Source organism: Prinia subflava, chromosome 10 (assembly GCF_021018805.1).
Source record: "Prinia subflava isolate CZ2003 ecotype Zambia chromosome 10, Cam_Psub_1.2, whole genome shotgun sequence".
NCBI classification, from domain to species: domain Eukaryota; kingdom Metazoa; phylum Chordata; class Aves; order Passeriformes; family Cisticolidae; genus Prinia; species Prinia subflava.
The window spans coordinates 11,213,396-11,232,527 of NC_086256.1; the positions used below are offsets into that span (position 1 = coordinate 11,213,396).

The following is a 19,132-nucleotide window of genomic DNA, read 5'->3' on the forward strand; positions in this document are numbered from 1 at the left end:
GATGCTGTTTTCTTGACCCATTTCTGTAACTCCCCTGTCAGAAGTGGAGAGTGCTTTCCAAAAATCTGACCCTAAGCCCAGCAGCTCCTTTTATTCTAGCTGCTGCAGCCTTTTCTGTCCTGTCTGGCATGTAGGAGACCATTTCTGAAAGTTGTTTCATAAAAGCTTTCTGGAGGTCATTTGTTTCCTACAGCTGATACCAAAGTTTTAGTTACAGAAGGCTCTATGAATGTTCTGCAGTGTAAAAAAAGAAAAAAAAAAAGTCAATTAGACAAGCCCTAGAAAAACAGGATCAAGTAACCATGGTGCTTGACATACTGACAGCTCATTAGCTAGAAGCAAATGACTTAGGACTCATTATGGGCATGCTGATCACTCACCAAATTATCAGGAATCTAAATAAAATTGAACCATGAAATATCTTCAGTCAGGGAAGTTTTGTAGCTGAACACACAGAGTGAAGTCCTTTTGAAAGACTGAGTTTATTGCCTGTGGTCAAGGAGGATTACCTGAAAGCAGAAGAGCAGAGCTTGAGAAGCTGATGTATTTGGAGAATGGGGGACCTAATTTCTGGAAGATTGAAGAGTTTGGTTTAATTACCTTGCTAAATCCAGTTGAGAGAAGATATATCAAGGTCTGTTTCTGAGAATGGACAGGACCAATTAGACCAGTTAGGAACACGATTCTTAAAATCACTTATGAAAGGAGAAGCTAACAGGGAGCATTGACTTAAATGGGAAGTTGGGGCATGGCTGCAAAAAGAGGGATTAAAGAATTAAATACTGCAGTTCCTAAAGATAGGTAAAAGAGGAAAATTTGACTACAATAATGTAGGGTAGTAAGAAGCTGCTGAAGTAGAGGTACTGTCTGGCAAAATAGGGAGTACTGTGTGACTTTTTGGAGGATTAGAGTATCTAAGCATAGTCAGAGGGTATAAAACTAGATGTAAGCTTTCAGACAAACGAAAATGGAGGAAGACAGGCTGAAATTTGACCAGTGAAATTTGTGGTGAATGCTGAATAACTAAGAATGAGAAATTGAAAACATCGTGATATCACATTAGATCTTCTAGGCATTAAGTTGTAGGAGTCCCAGCAGACCTAAGGTTTCAACCAATTAAATCTATTTTCCAGCACTGTGGGATTAGTTACAGAAGCAAGGAAATTGCAGATAAATATTCTGATTACTCACATATTCTGGTTTTCATTTAATGAAAAAAGTACAAAAAAAATCTAATGAAAAAGGAAGGACGTCATTAATTTTGGCATCTAAAATCAAATGATAAATGATCAGCTGATTAGTGATGTGCATTTTGTTCTTTTAATTTCTTCAGTATTGTGTGAATGTCATGTTATATGACATTTAAAATGAATAAACCTGGAAATGAAATATGTTAGGATGCATCTTTGTGTTCCTCCCCTGACTAGTGGACAATTTGTCTCATTAATCTGTATAGTGGTGTTAATTTATACAATCAATGTTATTTGTTGAGATTTATGGCTAGAAGACTTAGGGGTTCACTGAGAAAATCTTATGCTGTTTTATTTTCAGAGCACTGAAATAGATTTTATGACTTTAGTGACTGGAACATATCATAAACTCTCATAACTTGTAATGACTGTACAAACTACTACAGACCCAAGTATTCTGACAGAGAGTGTGGGCACAATGGAAGGTGGCCTGTAACATGTGGCCACAGGGCAGTGGGGAGTTCTGTCCTGTGAAAATTCCTTCTTGTGTTGGTAACTGCTGCCTAACCAGCACTGGGCTAAAGGTAGAGAGAAAAACTGATAATAGTGAAGACCTTTGAGAGGAATGATGGAAAACATGGAAAACAGATGAAACAGTAAATATAAGACTAACATTCCTGCATTCGTTATACATGCTTTTTGAATATCATAGATGTTGAAGTGTCTAGGATCTGTTTTTAGAGGTAACTGAGTATGATTCTAGTTCTAAATGAACTTCAGGAAAACTCATCTTTGCCTAGTACTTCCAAAGGGTCATGGGATGCACCTAATCTCACCAGTGTCTCTGGCAGCTTCCCTGCTGGAAAGGAAAATAAAGCCTTCTGTAACCTCTGGGACAAGTGTAATGAGTTCATTAAGGTTTTGGTGGCCTTATTCTACTGCTTTAGACCACATTAGTGTTTAGGATAATTGAAAATATACGGCCTCAGGGCTGTTGGTTTGTGGGAGAGATTCATATCCTACAGAAAGGTTGTGGGCAGAAACTGCTTCCTGCACCAGCTGCAAAAATGAAGATGAGAACTTGTTCATGTCCAGGTCAAGGCTTGCACAGCTGGCACCTGAGGAAGTTCCCCTGTGTCTGTAAGGTACAGAGGTGCAGTACTGGGTCCCACAGATGTCAGCAGGAACATTCACAAGCTGGGTTTGGTAAGACCAGACTTGGCTCAAGTGGGAGTTGAGGGATCCTGAGTTTGCAAATTGAGTAACTCATACACAAAGGCCTTGAGAAAGAATTTTAAAATATTTGTCTTACTGTTCCCATTCAAATTTAATTGTGCTTCTGGCTTTCTCTTTCTCTCCTTTGAATCAATTAGAGATATCTGTGAATGAAGCAGGGGCAGAATTCCACAGTTGGCTTTGTTCGGTGCAAGTAGCTGGATATTCTGTCATAGAACCGGGACAGTAGATTATGTCTTCATTATGTTCTACACAAAAAATTAAACTCAATTTGAATATTTTGGAGGTTTGTACTACTTTTGTTTGTTTCTTGGGTGGAAATGAGTACAATGTGGATTCAGGGAACCAGGGGTTTGAAATAATTTTTAACACATGACAATGTCTCTATGTTTGATGGACTGAAGGATGGAAAACTGTGCAAGGTGCCCAATTGTGTTGCATTTCTTCCATCAAAATGTTCTAGATCAGCTCTGATAGAGTGGTTAGGAGTGGTTTCTTTTGAGTTTAAGAAAGCTACAAATAGGATATATTTGCATTTCCGTGTGTAGCACTTTCAATTTTTAATATAGAATCATGTCCAAATGTGTTTTTATCTAAGCCTTATTAGAGATTGATAATCTTCTGCATGAATTTTTCATGGGGTTTTTCTTGTGCATATGCTGGTTCAATGATGCATTTTCATATGAAACACATAAAGCTTTTTTAAGCAAAAATAAAAGTGCAGAAAATCCAAATCAGTTCAATTACACTTGCAAATTAAAATAAAGCTGTAATATATATCTATTGTATTGAAATGCTAGCTCTATGAATTTTTGATCTGCTTTAAAAATGTAAAACTTGGATTTGATTAGATTAGCTGTGGAGTAATCTAGACTGAATAAATCTGTCTTCCTTTCATGTGATTTGTCAGTGTTTGTACTACCCATTTGTAGTGGGTTTGTACACACAGCTTTTGCCATTATTTTGCAGGCAATAAAAGCAGCCATGCAGAAAAGCCACCCATAAATGTCAGAAAACAGAGATATTTTGTTGCATTCCAAGGGCTTTGAAGGTCAAGTTCAATTCAGTTAGCTCACCCAGCATGAGAGGCCTGTGATACAATGATGGAATGTGTGTTTGGGTAGGATATATATGTTACTGTCCCTGTACTATTCTATCAGGATAACAGATCAGTGAGAGATTAAACTTTATTGCTTGGACGAATTTCTTTTAGAAAACTATCAATTTTTATGATTTTCTCCAGCTCCTATTGAGATGCTGTCCAGAAATAATGAATCCAAAGAATTTACAGCTTTTATCACAATGGAGATTGACTCCTGATTGTGGCTTTTGCGTGCTATTCCACTGCAGATATCCCATTCAACTGCATGTATTCACAAATAAGTCTCAGATCATATTTTATTGTAAAAATCAGATCATATTTTATTGTATTCTCAGATTTTATTGTAAACATGAATTGCATTTTGCCTCCTTCTGATGAAAAGAGGTTTGTATAAAAACGGTTTCCTAATTCCTGGAAGTGAGAGGTCAGCACAAAAGGCAAAGTTTTCCCACTCTAAGGAATGTGTTCTGCCAAGTCCCACTGCAGCTCAGTGCTTTGTGGTTACCTTCCCCTGCCATGCCCCACTTTTTTTTTTCTTTTTATGAAGAGAAGACATGATCAATAAAGCTCATAATTAAGTTGAAGGCGCTACCTTGATCAGTGCTTTTACTGAGTTTCAGCACCCTGATAAGAGGCGCTCCCCAGTCAATGGAGGGATCATCAACTGCTTGAGCAGTATGTGAGCAGTTGTTGTGTTTTGGAACTGCAGTGCTGCACAGTCTATGCTATCTGGAGAGTCTCCTTTGTGGTGGCTTCTGATAACCTCTTATCATGTTATCCAAGGATGAATAATGAACAGACTCCTACCTGTAGAAGGAATACAATTGTGTTAAATGGGCAAGAAATTTTAAGTTCCTGCTGGTTTACAAGATCTTCTGGTGACTGTGTGAGCAGAAGTGAGTAAAGCAGGGTCAGGTCATGTCAGTGAAAGAAATCTCTCTGCCAAAAATGTACAGGTCATTTGCCCCTCTGTGTTGGTACCAACGCTGCATTGCTCAGGGCAGCCCCTCCTAAAAAGAGATGTAAAATGTAGTCTTGCCTCCTATTTTTCATTGGGATCATAAAATAGTTGGATGTGTGCTAGGAGCATGCAGTGTTTAATGCAGTTGATCTGCATCCTAGATGAAAAGCTCTGTTCTGTAGCGCTGTGAAAATAATATGATCGTTAATGTTTCTAATAAAAGTGCCTGGCTGGGTTCTGCATGCCTTCATCCAAACACACCCCCTACATCCCCTCCCTATTCCACGTGTGTCCCATGGAATATTGCTCTTGTGCTGGAACATGCACTCCTTAGAACGGACCCTAATGTGACCATCCCAGCAAATCCCACATCCTCATGAACCTCCATTTGCTCAAAGATTTGGTGCCCTGGAGGTTTGTAAGTCACAGGAATAGTTTAAGGTCCCTCTTCAGAGAGGACTCTGCCATGCTGGTGTCCTGATTTTGTTGTGGTTTTTTTGTTTCTCCAACCCCTTTTTCTAAGCTTCCAATACAGAAAACAGCATACAGAAAAGAACAACAATTAGGCTGGGAAGGTGTTTTTCCCCCTCACTAAAAGTAGCATGCTCCCAGCTATATGGCAGAAAATTTCAAATTCTCATTGCAAAATAGCTGATCTCAGCCCAGACTTCTCTGTAATTAGGTTGTGCTTTTTATCAGCTATAAATGTTAAGCCTATTGCAATGTTACTCAACGTGCCAGAAGCAGACAATGCTTGTGTACATTGAATAATACGTTTTGCTTTTCTGATGACGTATGTGCAGTTGTGTATGGATGAAGTAGGCTGGAATGGGTTTGTCCAAAGTAAACAGGGTGATTTCCATGTCTGATGGAAAACAGACAAATTGCCAGAAGAATTTAGAGCCCCAGGTTTCCTTGGTTTCCTTGCTTTGTGTAAAAGGCCATCCACAGAGGTTGCTCTTGCCTCCTGCCAATCCAGGACAACACTCCTACAGCTATGCTGGAGAGTCTCTCGGTCAAATGTAAAAGAAAAAAAAAAGAAACAGGAAAAAAGAGAAGAGACTACAAAAGATCTGCAGTCTGGCTGAAGTGTATCATCTCTGCTTAAGAACAGCTTCTTTCTAATTCAGTTACCCTTTTTTTTATTATTATTTTTTAAGAAGACCAGTGTGTAAAAACTTCTTTTTCTCCTTTCTGAACTTGGACCTTTGCCTGGTGAAGGAGCTGACTATTGACTATTTTTATTTTTCAGAGCAAAGCCAGCCTTTCATTCAGCCAGACCTTAAAGAGCCCATATGGCTCCTCACATTAAACAGGGTTTGCATCTCTGCCTCTGGAACAAGGCATTCACTTGTGTTAGGGTGCCCTGGCTGCCTGAGGGTGCAAGACTGAAATCAGTAATGATCCCCTACTTCTGGTTTTCTTTTCATGCTTACGAACAGCAGGTGCACTGTACAGACTGGCAGAGAGAACATCCAGAGGAACTTTCCAAAAGTGCTGTCCTCCCAAAGAAAAATGTGGGATGAAGCTGGTGTGAAGGGCCAGAGCAAGAGTCCTGCCAAGTAACAGGCTGGGCAAGATCTCCTTTGTCTTCCAGTGTTAAATGGCTTTTAGAAGGAAACAGAGGCATGGTGTCAATTCTTTGTTCATTTCAAGTCCAGCATGGCAGTCAGGGATCTTTACAGAAGAAGATCCAGTGGAGAAAGTCTGGGTTTGTCCAGATGGTGGTAGGCAATTACAATTCATTTGTGTGAATTTCTGGTTATGCAGTTTTTGCTCTGTAGCATAAACTTTTCCCCACAGGCAGAAGTGAGCTGCAGGCAAGTGAAGGTTTCCAGCAAAAGGCATTTTCTTCACAGATGTGCAGCTTGAGAATGTGGGGTTGTTACAATGTTTTATTTACTTTCATTTCTTCTGCCTCTGGGCTGCTGTCAAGTGTTTAATTTTATTTGTCTGATTATTTTCTTTCTTATCTAGAAGTTAGTACTTCCAGAGGTTACATCCCAGTGTAGTATTTACTAAACATATAGGTATGTGATTAACATCCATTCCTCCTGCTGCATACCAATCACACTAATGATTTTACTGCTTCCAGCAAAATTGAATTTATCTCACTTTCACTTTAGAAGCCATCATGTTACCTTTCCTGTGAGTTTTTGAAAACAGAAATTGAGTATTTCAGGTACTTCATGTAAAATAGCAAAGAAATGCAAAAGGCTTTTAATAACTACATCTTTTTTCAAGTACAAACATTTGCTGACCAGAAGTCTGCTGATATTTTATTGTCTTCTAAGAATCTTTCTTGATGGATTTGTGGGGCTTTTTGTTGTTGTTTTTCTACTGGTTTATGCATTTTTCAGTCTATTTCTGATTGAAAGAATCAACTTTTTGAAAGGGATTTTCATGAAAATGTTGGCAGCTATAGGGTGCCTTTCAGAATGTTTGTGAAAATCCCTCAGTTACAGATTCAGTCTTAGGATGTTGCTGATCCTGAATCTTTATATATTTCTATAGAGGAGAAAGAGAGGTCATCTAAGTGAGGTATATCTGGCAGTATAAGAGTTAATACTCACATTTGGGTGGTTTTTTTTTTCTTTGAACTTTTCTCAGCAGGTGAAAAATAGCTACAATCAGGTACTACTTCAATAAGTAGTAACAACCAACTGCCAGGTTGAAAGATCACAAATTCTTGTACCAGCAGTTCTATTATAGGGAAGCGTATGTCAGCCTGTGTGTGTCAGAAAGCTTGCCAAGGTATTGATAAGAAGAGCTGGGCAATAATCCAGCACCAGAAAAAAAAATCACCATTTGAGAGCTGTACTGCAGAGGCTTTTCTTTTTTTCTCCTTTTTAATAGTACTTCATCATGCAGAGACTACATTAGTGTTTATATAATATGCATCTACAGCTACGGATGGAGTTCACCCTAGTTGTGAAGGACATCAGTGAATCAGTAACTGGAGTTTTAGATTAAATATTCTTAACAGATCTTATAGAATGAAAAATCAACAACCTTATTTAAAGTGTGCTTTGCTGCCAGGGGGATTTTATGGGGATAGATATTTTAAATTACTGGACAGCTTTCAGCTGCAGTATAAAATCAAATAGCAGACTAGCCAAAGGCATGCCTTGCTCAGAAGTTTAGGTTACTTTGGTAGTATTGTGACCTCGTGGTGTGTGAGACTGGGGCTGTGCTAATGATGGGTTTGTGCCTGGTGGAGTGGGGTGTTTGCAGAGGGAACCCTGGGCCAGGAGGAGACTGCAGAAGGAAGTGCAGATTCAGCTTTGAGTAAGCATGAAACTGTTAGCAGGAACTATGGGATATGAGGAGCTCAAAGTTCTGGAATGCCTAAAGGGATAAAAATATCTCCAGACAAATAAATGCTCCTTCTTATCACGCTTTGAGTATAGGGCAAGTGGGAATAGTGACACAAAATCCTGAAATCTGGCAATGCTTTGCAATTTGAAGGGCTCAGAATTACTGGGGCTTTTCAAATCTAGTGGCTTCTTATGCATGATAGCATATGGAAGGCCTTCAAAATACTTCAGCAGTTACTCCTTGAAACTTGGAAGTCCTTCACCTTACATAATTTCATATTATTACTTAAATAAGTGTGCTCTTTCTGATGGCAGTGCTGTATGTAATAAAGTTGTGCAGTTGCCTGAGACTAATAAAAGGAGTTTACATATAGGAGGATTATCTCTTATATAAGGTTTTAGTACAGACTGCTGCTGTTACATCAATTACTTGGACTGTGCTGATTACTGTTGTGTTCATTGCTCAGGTCTTACCCCAGTAAGCCTGAAGACACTTTGCACAGTTTTGGCTTTAATGAAAGATATGATTGAATATGTTGAGCTGCTGTGAACCTAGACACACCACCTGTGAACAGCGAATCATTGTGAAAACTGAATTATGTAACAAGTTTTTAACAAATTACAACAACACAAAGGGTACAGTGAGCTGTGTTTTGAAAGCCCTTGAGCTGCCTTAGCCATAGAAAAGGCCAGAGCTCCCGCAGAGAAGGCATGCAAAAAGTAATGTCTTCTATTCATGTCTGCTTAAACACCATGGTCCTCAAACAGAGTCCTGAGTCAGGGTACCTTCTTATGAGAAACAGGTTTCAGTATAAAACTCACATGTTTCTTTCATTGTAACTACCTATTTTTAGGTATGCTGCATTTCTTGTGTTGCTTCTTCATCAGTGAACTTCTTTTTTGCTCTTATTTCTCAGCTTCCTGGCTGCTTACATTCCAGTTTAGCAAAGATGTCATTCTCCAGAAGAAAAAAAAAAATGTTGCTTTAATCTTAATTCTACTGGTTTTTGAACCCAAACCAGATCTTACTGGTGATATAACCCCTACCAGCTTTGTTCTTCTCTCCTCCTGAGAGAGAAACACTGACAGCAATCTCCTGTGGAGTCTTTGAACATATTCAGGTTAACTTTTACTTCTGGAAGAGAAGAAAGTAAATCTTCAGCTACTGATGTTATGCAAATGATGTTTGACACATGACTATTTCTAGAAGGATTTTTGCTATGTAGTCTTACTCTCTTTGAAAATTTCTAGGACCCCTGCTCTACCATCTCTTCAGCAGCCCTGTTAGAGCGAGTTTCAGGACAAAAGAAATAGCTGGAAGGCATGTTTTTTTTGCAATACTGGTGATATCAGTAAGATATACTGAACTAGAGTGCTGAAAGAATTTCATTTAATGCTCTGTTGTAATAGAAAGTAGCTTTTAAATGGGATGCTCAATACTGTAAAAGAGAAAATTAAATAAAACTGTTTTTTACATATAGTGGTCTACAAAATGAAACAAATTCAGTAAGTGTAGTCATTGTTGTTTTCAGTTGGTATTGTACTTGAGTAAAATCTGAAACCCTGCATCGGTCCTATAATGAAAGTAGTATGATGTGCAGAGATATTAAAAAAGTGTTGAGTTTCTCACTCTGCCCGTAAAGGTAGGTATTGTGAAAATAATACAACATTACTGCATATTGTGTCATCTAAGAGGCACAAAGCCCTTGCATCAATCTTTACCTTTCACTTGTCCTTCCAAGCTCTGTGCTGCCATAGATCTATAAAATAAAAGAAAGAGTGAGTACTGAAGAAAATCAATTTATGAAAAAAGACCTATTTGCAATTGCTGTTTGGGACATGGTTCCTACGTTCTTTACTGGAATCTTCCATAGTATCATGTTCAACTTTGTCCTTTAACAAATTCAGGCAGTTATTTGTGATAGAAACAATAAGCCTGAAAAACAAAATAGTTCTAGAATGAAAGTTTGGGAGTTGAGTAAAAACCTTCTCTTGAGTTCTGTGTGATCTTAGGGAAGTTGATTTCAACCTCAGTTTATGCACCTGTGAAATGGGTTTTTACTGTGAAACTCACTAGGATGGGGATTTATTCCTGCTTGTGAAGTGGTTTGATAGTCTCTGCCATATAATACATGCCAAGTGGCAGGGCGTTGTGCTCTGGCTAGAAAGTAGAATAAAGATACTTAGTATGGATCTCAGTAAAATTTACAACTTAAGTAATTATCTTCCTATGCTGAAAATATTTCTTTCCTCCCTCCCTCCTAGACAACTGTATACAACACAAAAAATGTTTGTGTCTTATTATTCTGTCAGGCATTATTGAACTATAAAAAAATAATTCTGTCATCTCACACTTTCTAACAGATTATGAAAGAAAAATGACTAAAACTTGTTCAGACTGTCAAGTTCCTGGCAAACTGAAACGAATGAATCACCTGGGCACTGGTAATTAGCCAAAACTAGGTGATACAAAGTGTATAAATAGTGCTAGGAACCATATTGCCAAGTACATATATTTATAACCCTGAAAGTAGTTATTGTTTCATTCCCATGAAGTTTTTAATTAAATTCTATCCAGCAGAGTAGTATGACACTCCTGTTTTTATTTCAATTCTTACTTTAACAACCCAGATATAAATTGACTGTGATTCATGCCTACTAGTTATTGATTTTGATATACATACTAGACAGAATGAGCTTGGTGTCTGAGAAACAACTGACACCAGAAGTGGGATGATGCTGTTGTGGGGATTGAGTAAAAATAATCAGAAGAAGCTGTTTAGTCCTAGTGAGTGCTTTTGGCCCAATGGGGTCTCAGGTATTGCAGTTCCTGTACTCTGATCTCAAGCTTTTCCAATTCTACCACTTTGATTTTTTGATTTTTTAAACTGGGAATGAGCCTGTAGGTGGACTTAGTATCATTAACAAAAGGAAAACTCCTTCACTCTTCTGCTGTAGGATCCTGTATTCATGAGAAGGGGAATTTTGTTCTTGCCACTGCCATCTAGGCTAGTCAGGTACTACAGTGACTGTAATAAAATGTAACAAAAGCTGATATACCATGCAAGTCCAGCTAAGAAACTACTGAACATATGTCTTACTGTGTACTCCTGACGGAGTATGTGAAAAATGAGAAACATTTAAAAGATGTTTATAGCTGAATATACATTTCTTATGTAAATGTTGTCAATATCAAAATGTCTACATTAGAATAGCTAAAAAAAAAAAAAAAGATGGATTGAGATTTATGCATAGAATATGTCTGTATTAGAGAAACATTTCTTTTGTTAAGAGACAATTTGCATTCATGAGTACTGAAAATTAAGAAGGAATAAGATTTGTTTCTCTGCAGACTTACTAATTAGTGTTAGTTTAGCTCTCCCAAATGGTAGGATGTGTGAGTATTTAAAATGTTGATGCAGACAAATTTTGAGACAAATTACGATTTGGTATTCATCCCTCTATATAGCTTCAGACTTCTCTGTCATACCCTAATGACGTAGAATTTCTGGATTCTCAAATGCTGAATTTTAAGTTTTATCAGAGGACCAATAAAAAAATCAATCTATCTGCAGTTAAGGAGATTTTACAAGAAGCACTTAATGACAAATAGCACCTTGGTTTGGTTCTTTTTGTTATTGTTTTGGGGTTTTTTTTAGTGAGCAGGTAAAGAACATAGGGACGTAAGGGAATTGAATTACTTTTAGAAGTGCCCTGTGGAATACTCGTGGCCGCTGAGCAGACTTCTTTACTTGGTGCTTTAAGAAGGCTAAAATTATGAAAAGTATGTGCTTTGGTGTTTTTCAGTATTTTTACAGTGAAATTTATAGAGCTACTGAAATGCCAATTTGCAGTAGTCTTTCCCACAGAGAATGCCTATTGTTGGATCTCGTGCCTTCAACAAAAATTGCAGGGGAATTGAATACTTAATACAAATGTCCTTTGTGCAGTTGATAAGTAAACATTGTGTTTGCATATGGCTAGGGTTTTTTTTCTAAAACAATTTCAACAGATGCCTTAATTCTGTTCTGTTGTAAAAAAATCCTTTCTTTCATTTGAATGTTCTTGTTAGTGCAGATTCTTTCTGGCTAAGCAACACACAGAAAAATCTTTACTGTTTTCCTTTTCAAATATTTTGTTACATAAAAAACCAAAAGGCCACAATTTTTTCTTTCATCTGGTAGCACAGTGCATTTAAAGAAGAGAAATATAAAAATCAGGTGGCTTACTAGTGAAGGCCAAGAAATTTAGCAACACAATCTGAATTCTTCTCAGGGCAAGAGCTGTTTAGAGCAACTCCCTGTGAGAAGCACATAAAGCTGATTGCACTGTTTTCAAGTTCAGAACAGATCTGCATGAAATAAGGGAAGTAAAAAGTGATATTCAATAAACCAGGAAGATAGGATATGTGGAAATCAGGTAGCAACATCATACAAGCAATCTTGCTTCCTACTGTGGATGTTTTGATTGAAACATGCTCATGTAGTGGAATGAGACTCTAGATTCCCCTTTAAATATTTGCAATATTTTAATTCTGATTCGCAATAAATAATATGACTAATTCATGCTCTCTCTCATTGCTTTATGATTATCACTTGCACTGCACATCTTGGCTCCTCTTAGCACTTACAAGGCTCTGATATATAGCTAAATGTTTCTGACTCCATCTGCTACAAGGAGAAGTGACACAGAAGTGCTCCCCAGCCATTTTATTGCAATTTAATGTAAATCTGTTATAATGCAGATGATGAAAAGTGCAGTGGCTTCCATGAATTCTGAAAGCTGAGATTGGGTTGTGGCTGCTGCGCTGCCCTCTGAAGATTTGCTGGGTTTAATTTTACATTGCACAGCCATTAGCTGACTGAGGTTCCTCACTGAATCACACTGCCAAAACGCTTCTTCATCCTCCTCTTCCTTTTCTCCTCACAGTGACCTCGTTCACCCAAGTTTTCCAGCCCAGTCGCTCCTTGCTTTTATCTTATAAATCGTAACCTCCCAGTACATCAGAACACAGAGCCATGCAATTGACCCCTGCAATGGATTATTTTGTTAACTCTTGTTTGAGGGAATATTGTAACATCCCTTCCAATTTGCTGTGGGCTCATTGAGATCCTCACTGTTGTGCAAAGAACAGATTCATCTTATCTGGTTGCAGTGAGAGCTTGCCTTTACCATGGCATCACTTGTGATGTTATTGCCATTGTGTAAAATAAGTGGTGTTAAATATGTTCTGTGCTGGTTCGTTGGTGATATTTGTAGATGGGAATTGGGATGATCAGATTCTGTCATCCAGCATTAAGTGTTATTATACACTTAGGTATAGGCCCTTAGGCAAATGATTTTTTCCCCTGTATTTTCTGTAAATGTTACTGTTTAGAATGATAGAATTACCTTCAGCAGAGTAATTAAACTGAGGCAAATTAGGTAAATCTAGAATGTAATTAAAGTACAGTAAAAACTCCTGTAAATGATAATTGTTTCATTCCCTCAGGGAAAATGTGAAAATAATCTTTTTGATAGAGTATCATATCTAGAATCTTTACACATGCCAACTGACATGTTTGTCCTTAAGTAATTTATCTAGAAGTAATTGACTGCAGTATTTTAAAAATAGCTAAAAATAAGGAGAACATACTTTCTTACAAGTTTTTCACCTGCAGGCTGGGGAGTTACACAGGGAAAAATCCTTCTGTGATTACATACTCCAGTCCGACTGACTGGATGGAGTAGAGGCAGAAGGGAAGGACTAATTAGACACAGGCTTCAGATTGGCTGAATTATTAACAGAGGAAATCATCTTGTCCAAAATAATAATGCCTTACTTTGTAAGTTCACGAGGCTGGAATAAGGCAGAAAGTAGTGCTGACTTCACCAACAATTTATTCTAAAGTATTTAAAGTTAAACCATGAATTCTGTTGCATGGAATGATCTGTAGTGATGGTAATCTTCCCAGTAAACTTTGTGTGGTGTCACTGCAGATGGCATTTCCCTTTTATGTATTGTTGTCCCTAGAAAACTGATGATTCTGAGTGAAGACTTTGGTATGGATGTTCACATAAAATCTTTATTCCAAATGCAAATAAAATTGAAAGTTGATAGATGTTTTTTGAACCTTAAAAAAAAGGCTTGGGTTTGTTTTTTTTTTTCTTTTCTGAGCGAAACTGACTCATTTGCAGCCAGTTCTAAAAGAAACTCAGCAAACCTCTGAAATGCAAATTTATTGAAATAAAACAATCCAGTCACCTGAGTCCTTGTGCTCCTGCAGCAAGGTGACTACCAGAGGAATAATTTCACATAAAGCTTTCTCAAGTGTTTTTTCTTCATCCTCCAATTGAAGATATGTATTTTTTTATTAAAACTGACTCTCAATTTTAATAATTTATTTCCCTTCTTCTTTTCATTACAGAGAAAGTCCATTGTTGCTGTGAGTTTCATTGCAGCATTCCTCTGTCTGATCATCGTTCGTCTCACAAATGAAGTAACTTTCCCTTTGATCCTAAACTGCTTTGGACAAACCAGAGTCAAGTGGATCCCATTTTCTAATGGCCAAAGGCAGCCTCTGAAAACTCATTATGGATATATAAATGTAAAAACACAAGAGGTAAGACGTGGTTTTAACAGCCTGGCAAAATGGACCAGTAGATTTCTTTTTCTCCGATCCCATCTCGTGCTTTTTTACAACTGCAGTGTAAAAACTGAACCAAGGGTGTTTCTGAGCCAAGTGGCTGTTTTAGAACTCTGCTACCACTTAAAGGACCTTTGACATTTTTAAAATTTCTGTCATGTCTGCAGTGGAGAAAGCAGTGAACTGGCCTCAAAATCACTCTTGATTGAGTAAAAATTTGTTTATACAAACAAGAAAACCTTTCAGATTAATTTCAATCCTGCAATACCTCTAACACAAAAGGAAATTTTCTTGTGTTTGTTGTAATAAGGGCCAAAAAATGTTTCATTTTGCCTGGGCTTCTCAAAGAGCAAGTAGCTTATTTTTGTTTGAATGGGCATGAAAGAGGAAAAGGGAGTGATTTGTGAAATGAGCATATGTGAGTCTAGTAAATGTATAAAGCTAGAGGTTTACTGGATTATTCTGGAAGTATTGCATTAATACTTGATAGCTGTTTCAAAGCTAGGTATGTATTTGCATTCTGTACTTTAAAACTCACTGATGTGTATCTGCTTTGCAAAATACTTGCTGTGTGATAAAAATACTTGTCTGATGAAATTAGGTTTTGCAGGGACTCCTGCTTTAAAGTCTCTTAGTTGTCAAAATTTCTAGAGCTACTGTTGGGTTTTGATGGAGGTGGTGCATTTTCTTCAGATTTTTTCCTCTCTCTTTGTAATATTTGTAAAATGGAAACTTTCAAAATAAGGTAACAAAAAATGAACTCTTTCTATAGTTTGTGATCAGTTATAGCACTGTCAGTCATGAGAAATACTATCAGACTTCCACTAACTGCTAGTTATTCTTTTCTATAAAATTACAGGTATTAATGAGTGAAATTCATTCACATAACAGCTTTTATAGAGAATGAAAATACCACTTCATTATATTTAGTCCTGTAAATGTATTGGACTAGTTAGTTATTATCCTACCTTTAGTGGGTTAAATATGAAAATCAGAATGGGAGAGAGGTAGTTTTTAGCTTCTTTTAAACATATATAGCTTTTAATCATTGTTCCTGTGAGATGCAGCACTATTTTGGAGGCCAAAGTACATTATCTGTGAAGCAGAAAAAGGACAAGCTCCTGGAAAGAGAATTGTTTCAGATGTGAATCGTAGTCCCAGTGAAAAGAATGGGAGGAGCTGTTGAGCTCAGAAGGGTTAAGGCTTCATCCAGCATCTTCACCCCTCTGGAAATGAGAGGGCAGCGTGTTCTGCATGTCCCTGGGCTGTTGCCACAGTGGCAGGCGTGGAATCTGAATGAGGCAGAGCTGCCACGGCCACTTGATCACTATCAGTCTGAACTGATAACTGGAGAGGAGAAAAGCATGCTAATCCATTTTTATTCACCATTGCCTTCATCAGAGGTTAGAAGTATTCTGTGAGGGCCTTAATTCATTCTTAAATTTGATAACATGCTTGGAAGTTCTAACAGTAAATGGAAATGAATGTCCTGAAAGCTGGTGACCGGTATCGATTCGCAAGACATTTGTCTCAATTTAGCTTAAGTCGTGAAGAACTCCTTAAAATGAGTAATTTTAGTTGTTTTCCCTGCTCTATTTGCAGATTACATTAATATTTGCTAATTAAAATGATAATGAAGGACCTGAACATGGCTTGCTTATTGTAAATGCACTAACTTTTGACTTAATTATTCCCTGTGCAAGGGAACTTTTGTTGTGGTGCTCATGTGAAAAGCTTTTACATAGCTCATGTTCCTAACTAACACTCACAGCTTTCTCAGACTTTGATTTTTAGAACACATATTGCTTTCTCAAATGAGCATTTGTATGCTCTTTGAATTAATATAGCCAGAAAATCTCAGTTATTAATCTCTTTATTGCATCAAATTCATTGAATTTCTGCTCATTTCATAAAATTTAGATATTTTCTAGGTTTTTTGTGCTGCTGTGGTAGGTAAGATAAGCAGAAAAGTCTATTCTGTGAGACAAGCTAGTACCTCAAACAGATGTGGCCAAGGTTTTGCAAAATGGGACAGATGATGTCTCATCAAGAACCAAATGGTGTAAGGAAACAATACCACAATGAAATCAGAAAATAAAGTGATGGAAAAAAAGATAGGAGAGAAGGCTTTTTAAGGTGTGAATTTTGGCTTTTTCTCTTCTCTTTTATTGAGGGAATCTTTTTGCACCTGTTGAATGTGCTCATATTCTCCTAGAGTGTCCTTTGAATCCTGTCACCCACTGGTTTCTCCTGCTGTCTGATAGCACTCCCTCCTGTTCCTCAGCCACTTCTAACATCCTTCTTCTTTTTTTCACATTTGTTCTCTGTTCTCCTTTACCTGTTCCTCTCAGGCTGCACTCCAAGGTCTGGCTGCATGCCAACTCCTTACTGTACTTAAATACTTTAATGTACAAGGGCAACAAACCAGAGCAATTAGGGTAATTTGCCACCAACCCAGTCAGTCATCTGAAGTGAGAGGGGAGCTGGAAAATCTAGAATGAACTAATTTTCTGCCTTTCTGTCTCTCTATTGTATACTTACTTTCTGAAGAAAAAGGAAAACCAAACCAAACCAAAAAAGACCCAAATCCCTAAACTTTTCTATAGCAATAGAACTTTAAATTAGGGGGAGCTGTTTTTTGGGGGGTAAGGCTGAGTGGGATGAGACTTGAGACTTATGAGATGATAGAACATCAGTTGCTTGTTTAAAGTGGTAGTGATCAATGACTTGTATTAAAAAAGATCAGGAAATACAATGATATGAACATTAGTGTTTATCTCAAATTAAAAAACAATGATGTGGCTGTTATTAGGTATGATCACAATAATGCTGTAAAGACATTTTTCACGGTTGTTGTGTATTTGACTTTACACTGTAATATTGTGGAATTTTTATTATTAAAAAGTCTGAAAAAAATAAGATTACTAAAACTCTATGGTATTGGAATATTTAATATAAAATACAAAGACAGACATAACTTAATCCTCAATTAAGGCTGTACATAATACAGGGTTGTTGCTATGGTTTCCTTGATTTGTAGCCATAGCAACAGCTTTGGAAAAACTGTCTTTATGTACAGTAAATATATTAGATTTGAAATACAAATAGATGTAAAGTGTTGTATATGCTGGGCCATTATGTCTAGACACGTTTTAGTTTCGCTTTGGAGATATTTCTAAAATAGAGGATTCTTCACTTAGAAAATTTGCATCCAGAGCCCACCCTCACTCCCACTAGTAGGAGAGGATCTTGTAGTAGCCTTCCATGATGTGATCTCTTTTCCCTTTTCAATATCCTCATCCAAGGTGACTCCTGGAGATTTGTGGGAAACTATGCCTGTCTGTTTTGCAGTATTGCTGTCTCAATACATGAATTTTGACCTTTCACTGAGAAGGAGGTGTATGAACAAGATGACCTTTCTTTCCCTTATTTTCTCCACTTTGTGCCTATGGATTTTTGGTGAGAGGTCCCATGAAATCTGTCTTTAGGAAATGTCATACCTATCATGTGTTCTTATTTTTATCCTATTCCTGGTGATTTTTTCATAAAAAATATTTGATACAACTCCACAGTGATTACGCAGTTGAAATCTATTGGAATAAACTTCACCCTCCACCCACATCAAGCTGATGTAATGGCTCTTTTTGTATATCAAAAATGGGGAAGCAGATAAAAAGAAGCAAGTAGAGAAAATATAACCTTCCTCCTTCTTTCATACCACTCCTACTCTGCAAAGAGTTCTGGCAAAATTAATGAACATCATGTATTTAAATTGCAGCATTATGACATCAATTTAAAATCCATTAGCAGTTTGAAACTTTATGCTAGGCAAGTCTAATAGTGTTCTTGGATATTTGATTGTGCCTCCTGAAAGGTGAATATTGAATAGATTTTTACTCTACCGTCAGTATTAAAATAATATAGCATTTTCCTACGTACGTAAAATCTGAAATATAGCTGCAATAACACTTGAAGCATAATTATAAAAGTATATTCAAGTACTGAACAAAGATTAAAACTGTTCTTGGAAGAGGGTAAGTTCTGAGATGACCTAAAATTCGTACATTAAACTGCATCTGTGAGATCTAATGGCTTAATCTGAAATGAGTTCTGTGGGAGCAAAGAGCCTTTGTGTTGTGAACACTGAAGAATCTTGCATTACTGTGATGAGCACTAGATAAAAGGAATGTGCATTGTAGCACTTAAGACTTTTTAAAAATCCTGTCATAACTGAAAAACTCATCAGTACTGTATTGATACTGAAGAAATCCATTAGGATCATATTATCCTGTACCGTTTTGTCCCTAACCTGAACAGACCTGGGTACCAGCATTAATTGCTCACCACTTCTGGTGCACACAAACACATGTGACTGGACTGCCTAAATCTGGTTCCTTTTTTTTTTTTCCTTTTTGCCAGAAGTTCTGTAGTTGAATTTGGCTGAAATGAGCAGAAGTTTCCACAAATTAAATACCCCAAATAGGAATATTAACAGGAGGCTACAGACTTTGTATATTTTTGTGTTGTCTTTTTTATTGTTATTTTTTTAACACAATAAATTAAGCACACTTAAAATTTACCTGAAATGTAGAGGAAAACTAACATAACGTGCAGAAATATGGGCTGTGATGTGGTCTCTGAGTATAAGATAAGGCACATACAATTTCAGTAACAGCAAAACCATAGTAGTCAGCGTGTTA

The 19,132-nt window shown here is 37.2% G+C and overlaps 1 protein-coding gene across 1 annotated transcript in view; it reads left to right on the forward strand.

Annotated features, from left to right (window-relative positions):
* The window catches only part of ST6GALNAC3 (ST6 N-acetylgalactosaminide alpha-2,6-sialyltransferase 3), a 212,973-nt gene that overhangs the window by 83,775 nt on the left and 110,066 nt on the right, over positions 1-19,132 (forward strand). The window contains exon 2 of the mRNA XM_063407304.1: positions 14,214-14,408. Within this exon, the coding sequence (XP_063263374.1) occupies positions 14,214-14,408 (195 nt within the window). The remainder of the gene's footprint in view (positions 1-14,213; positions 14,409-19,132) is intronic.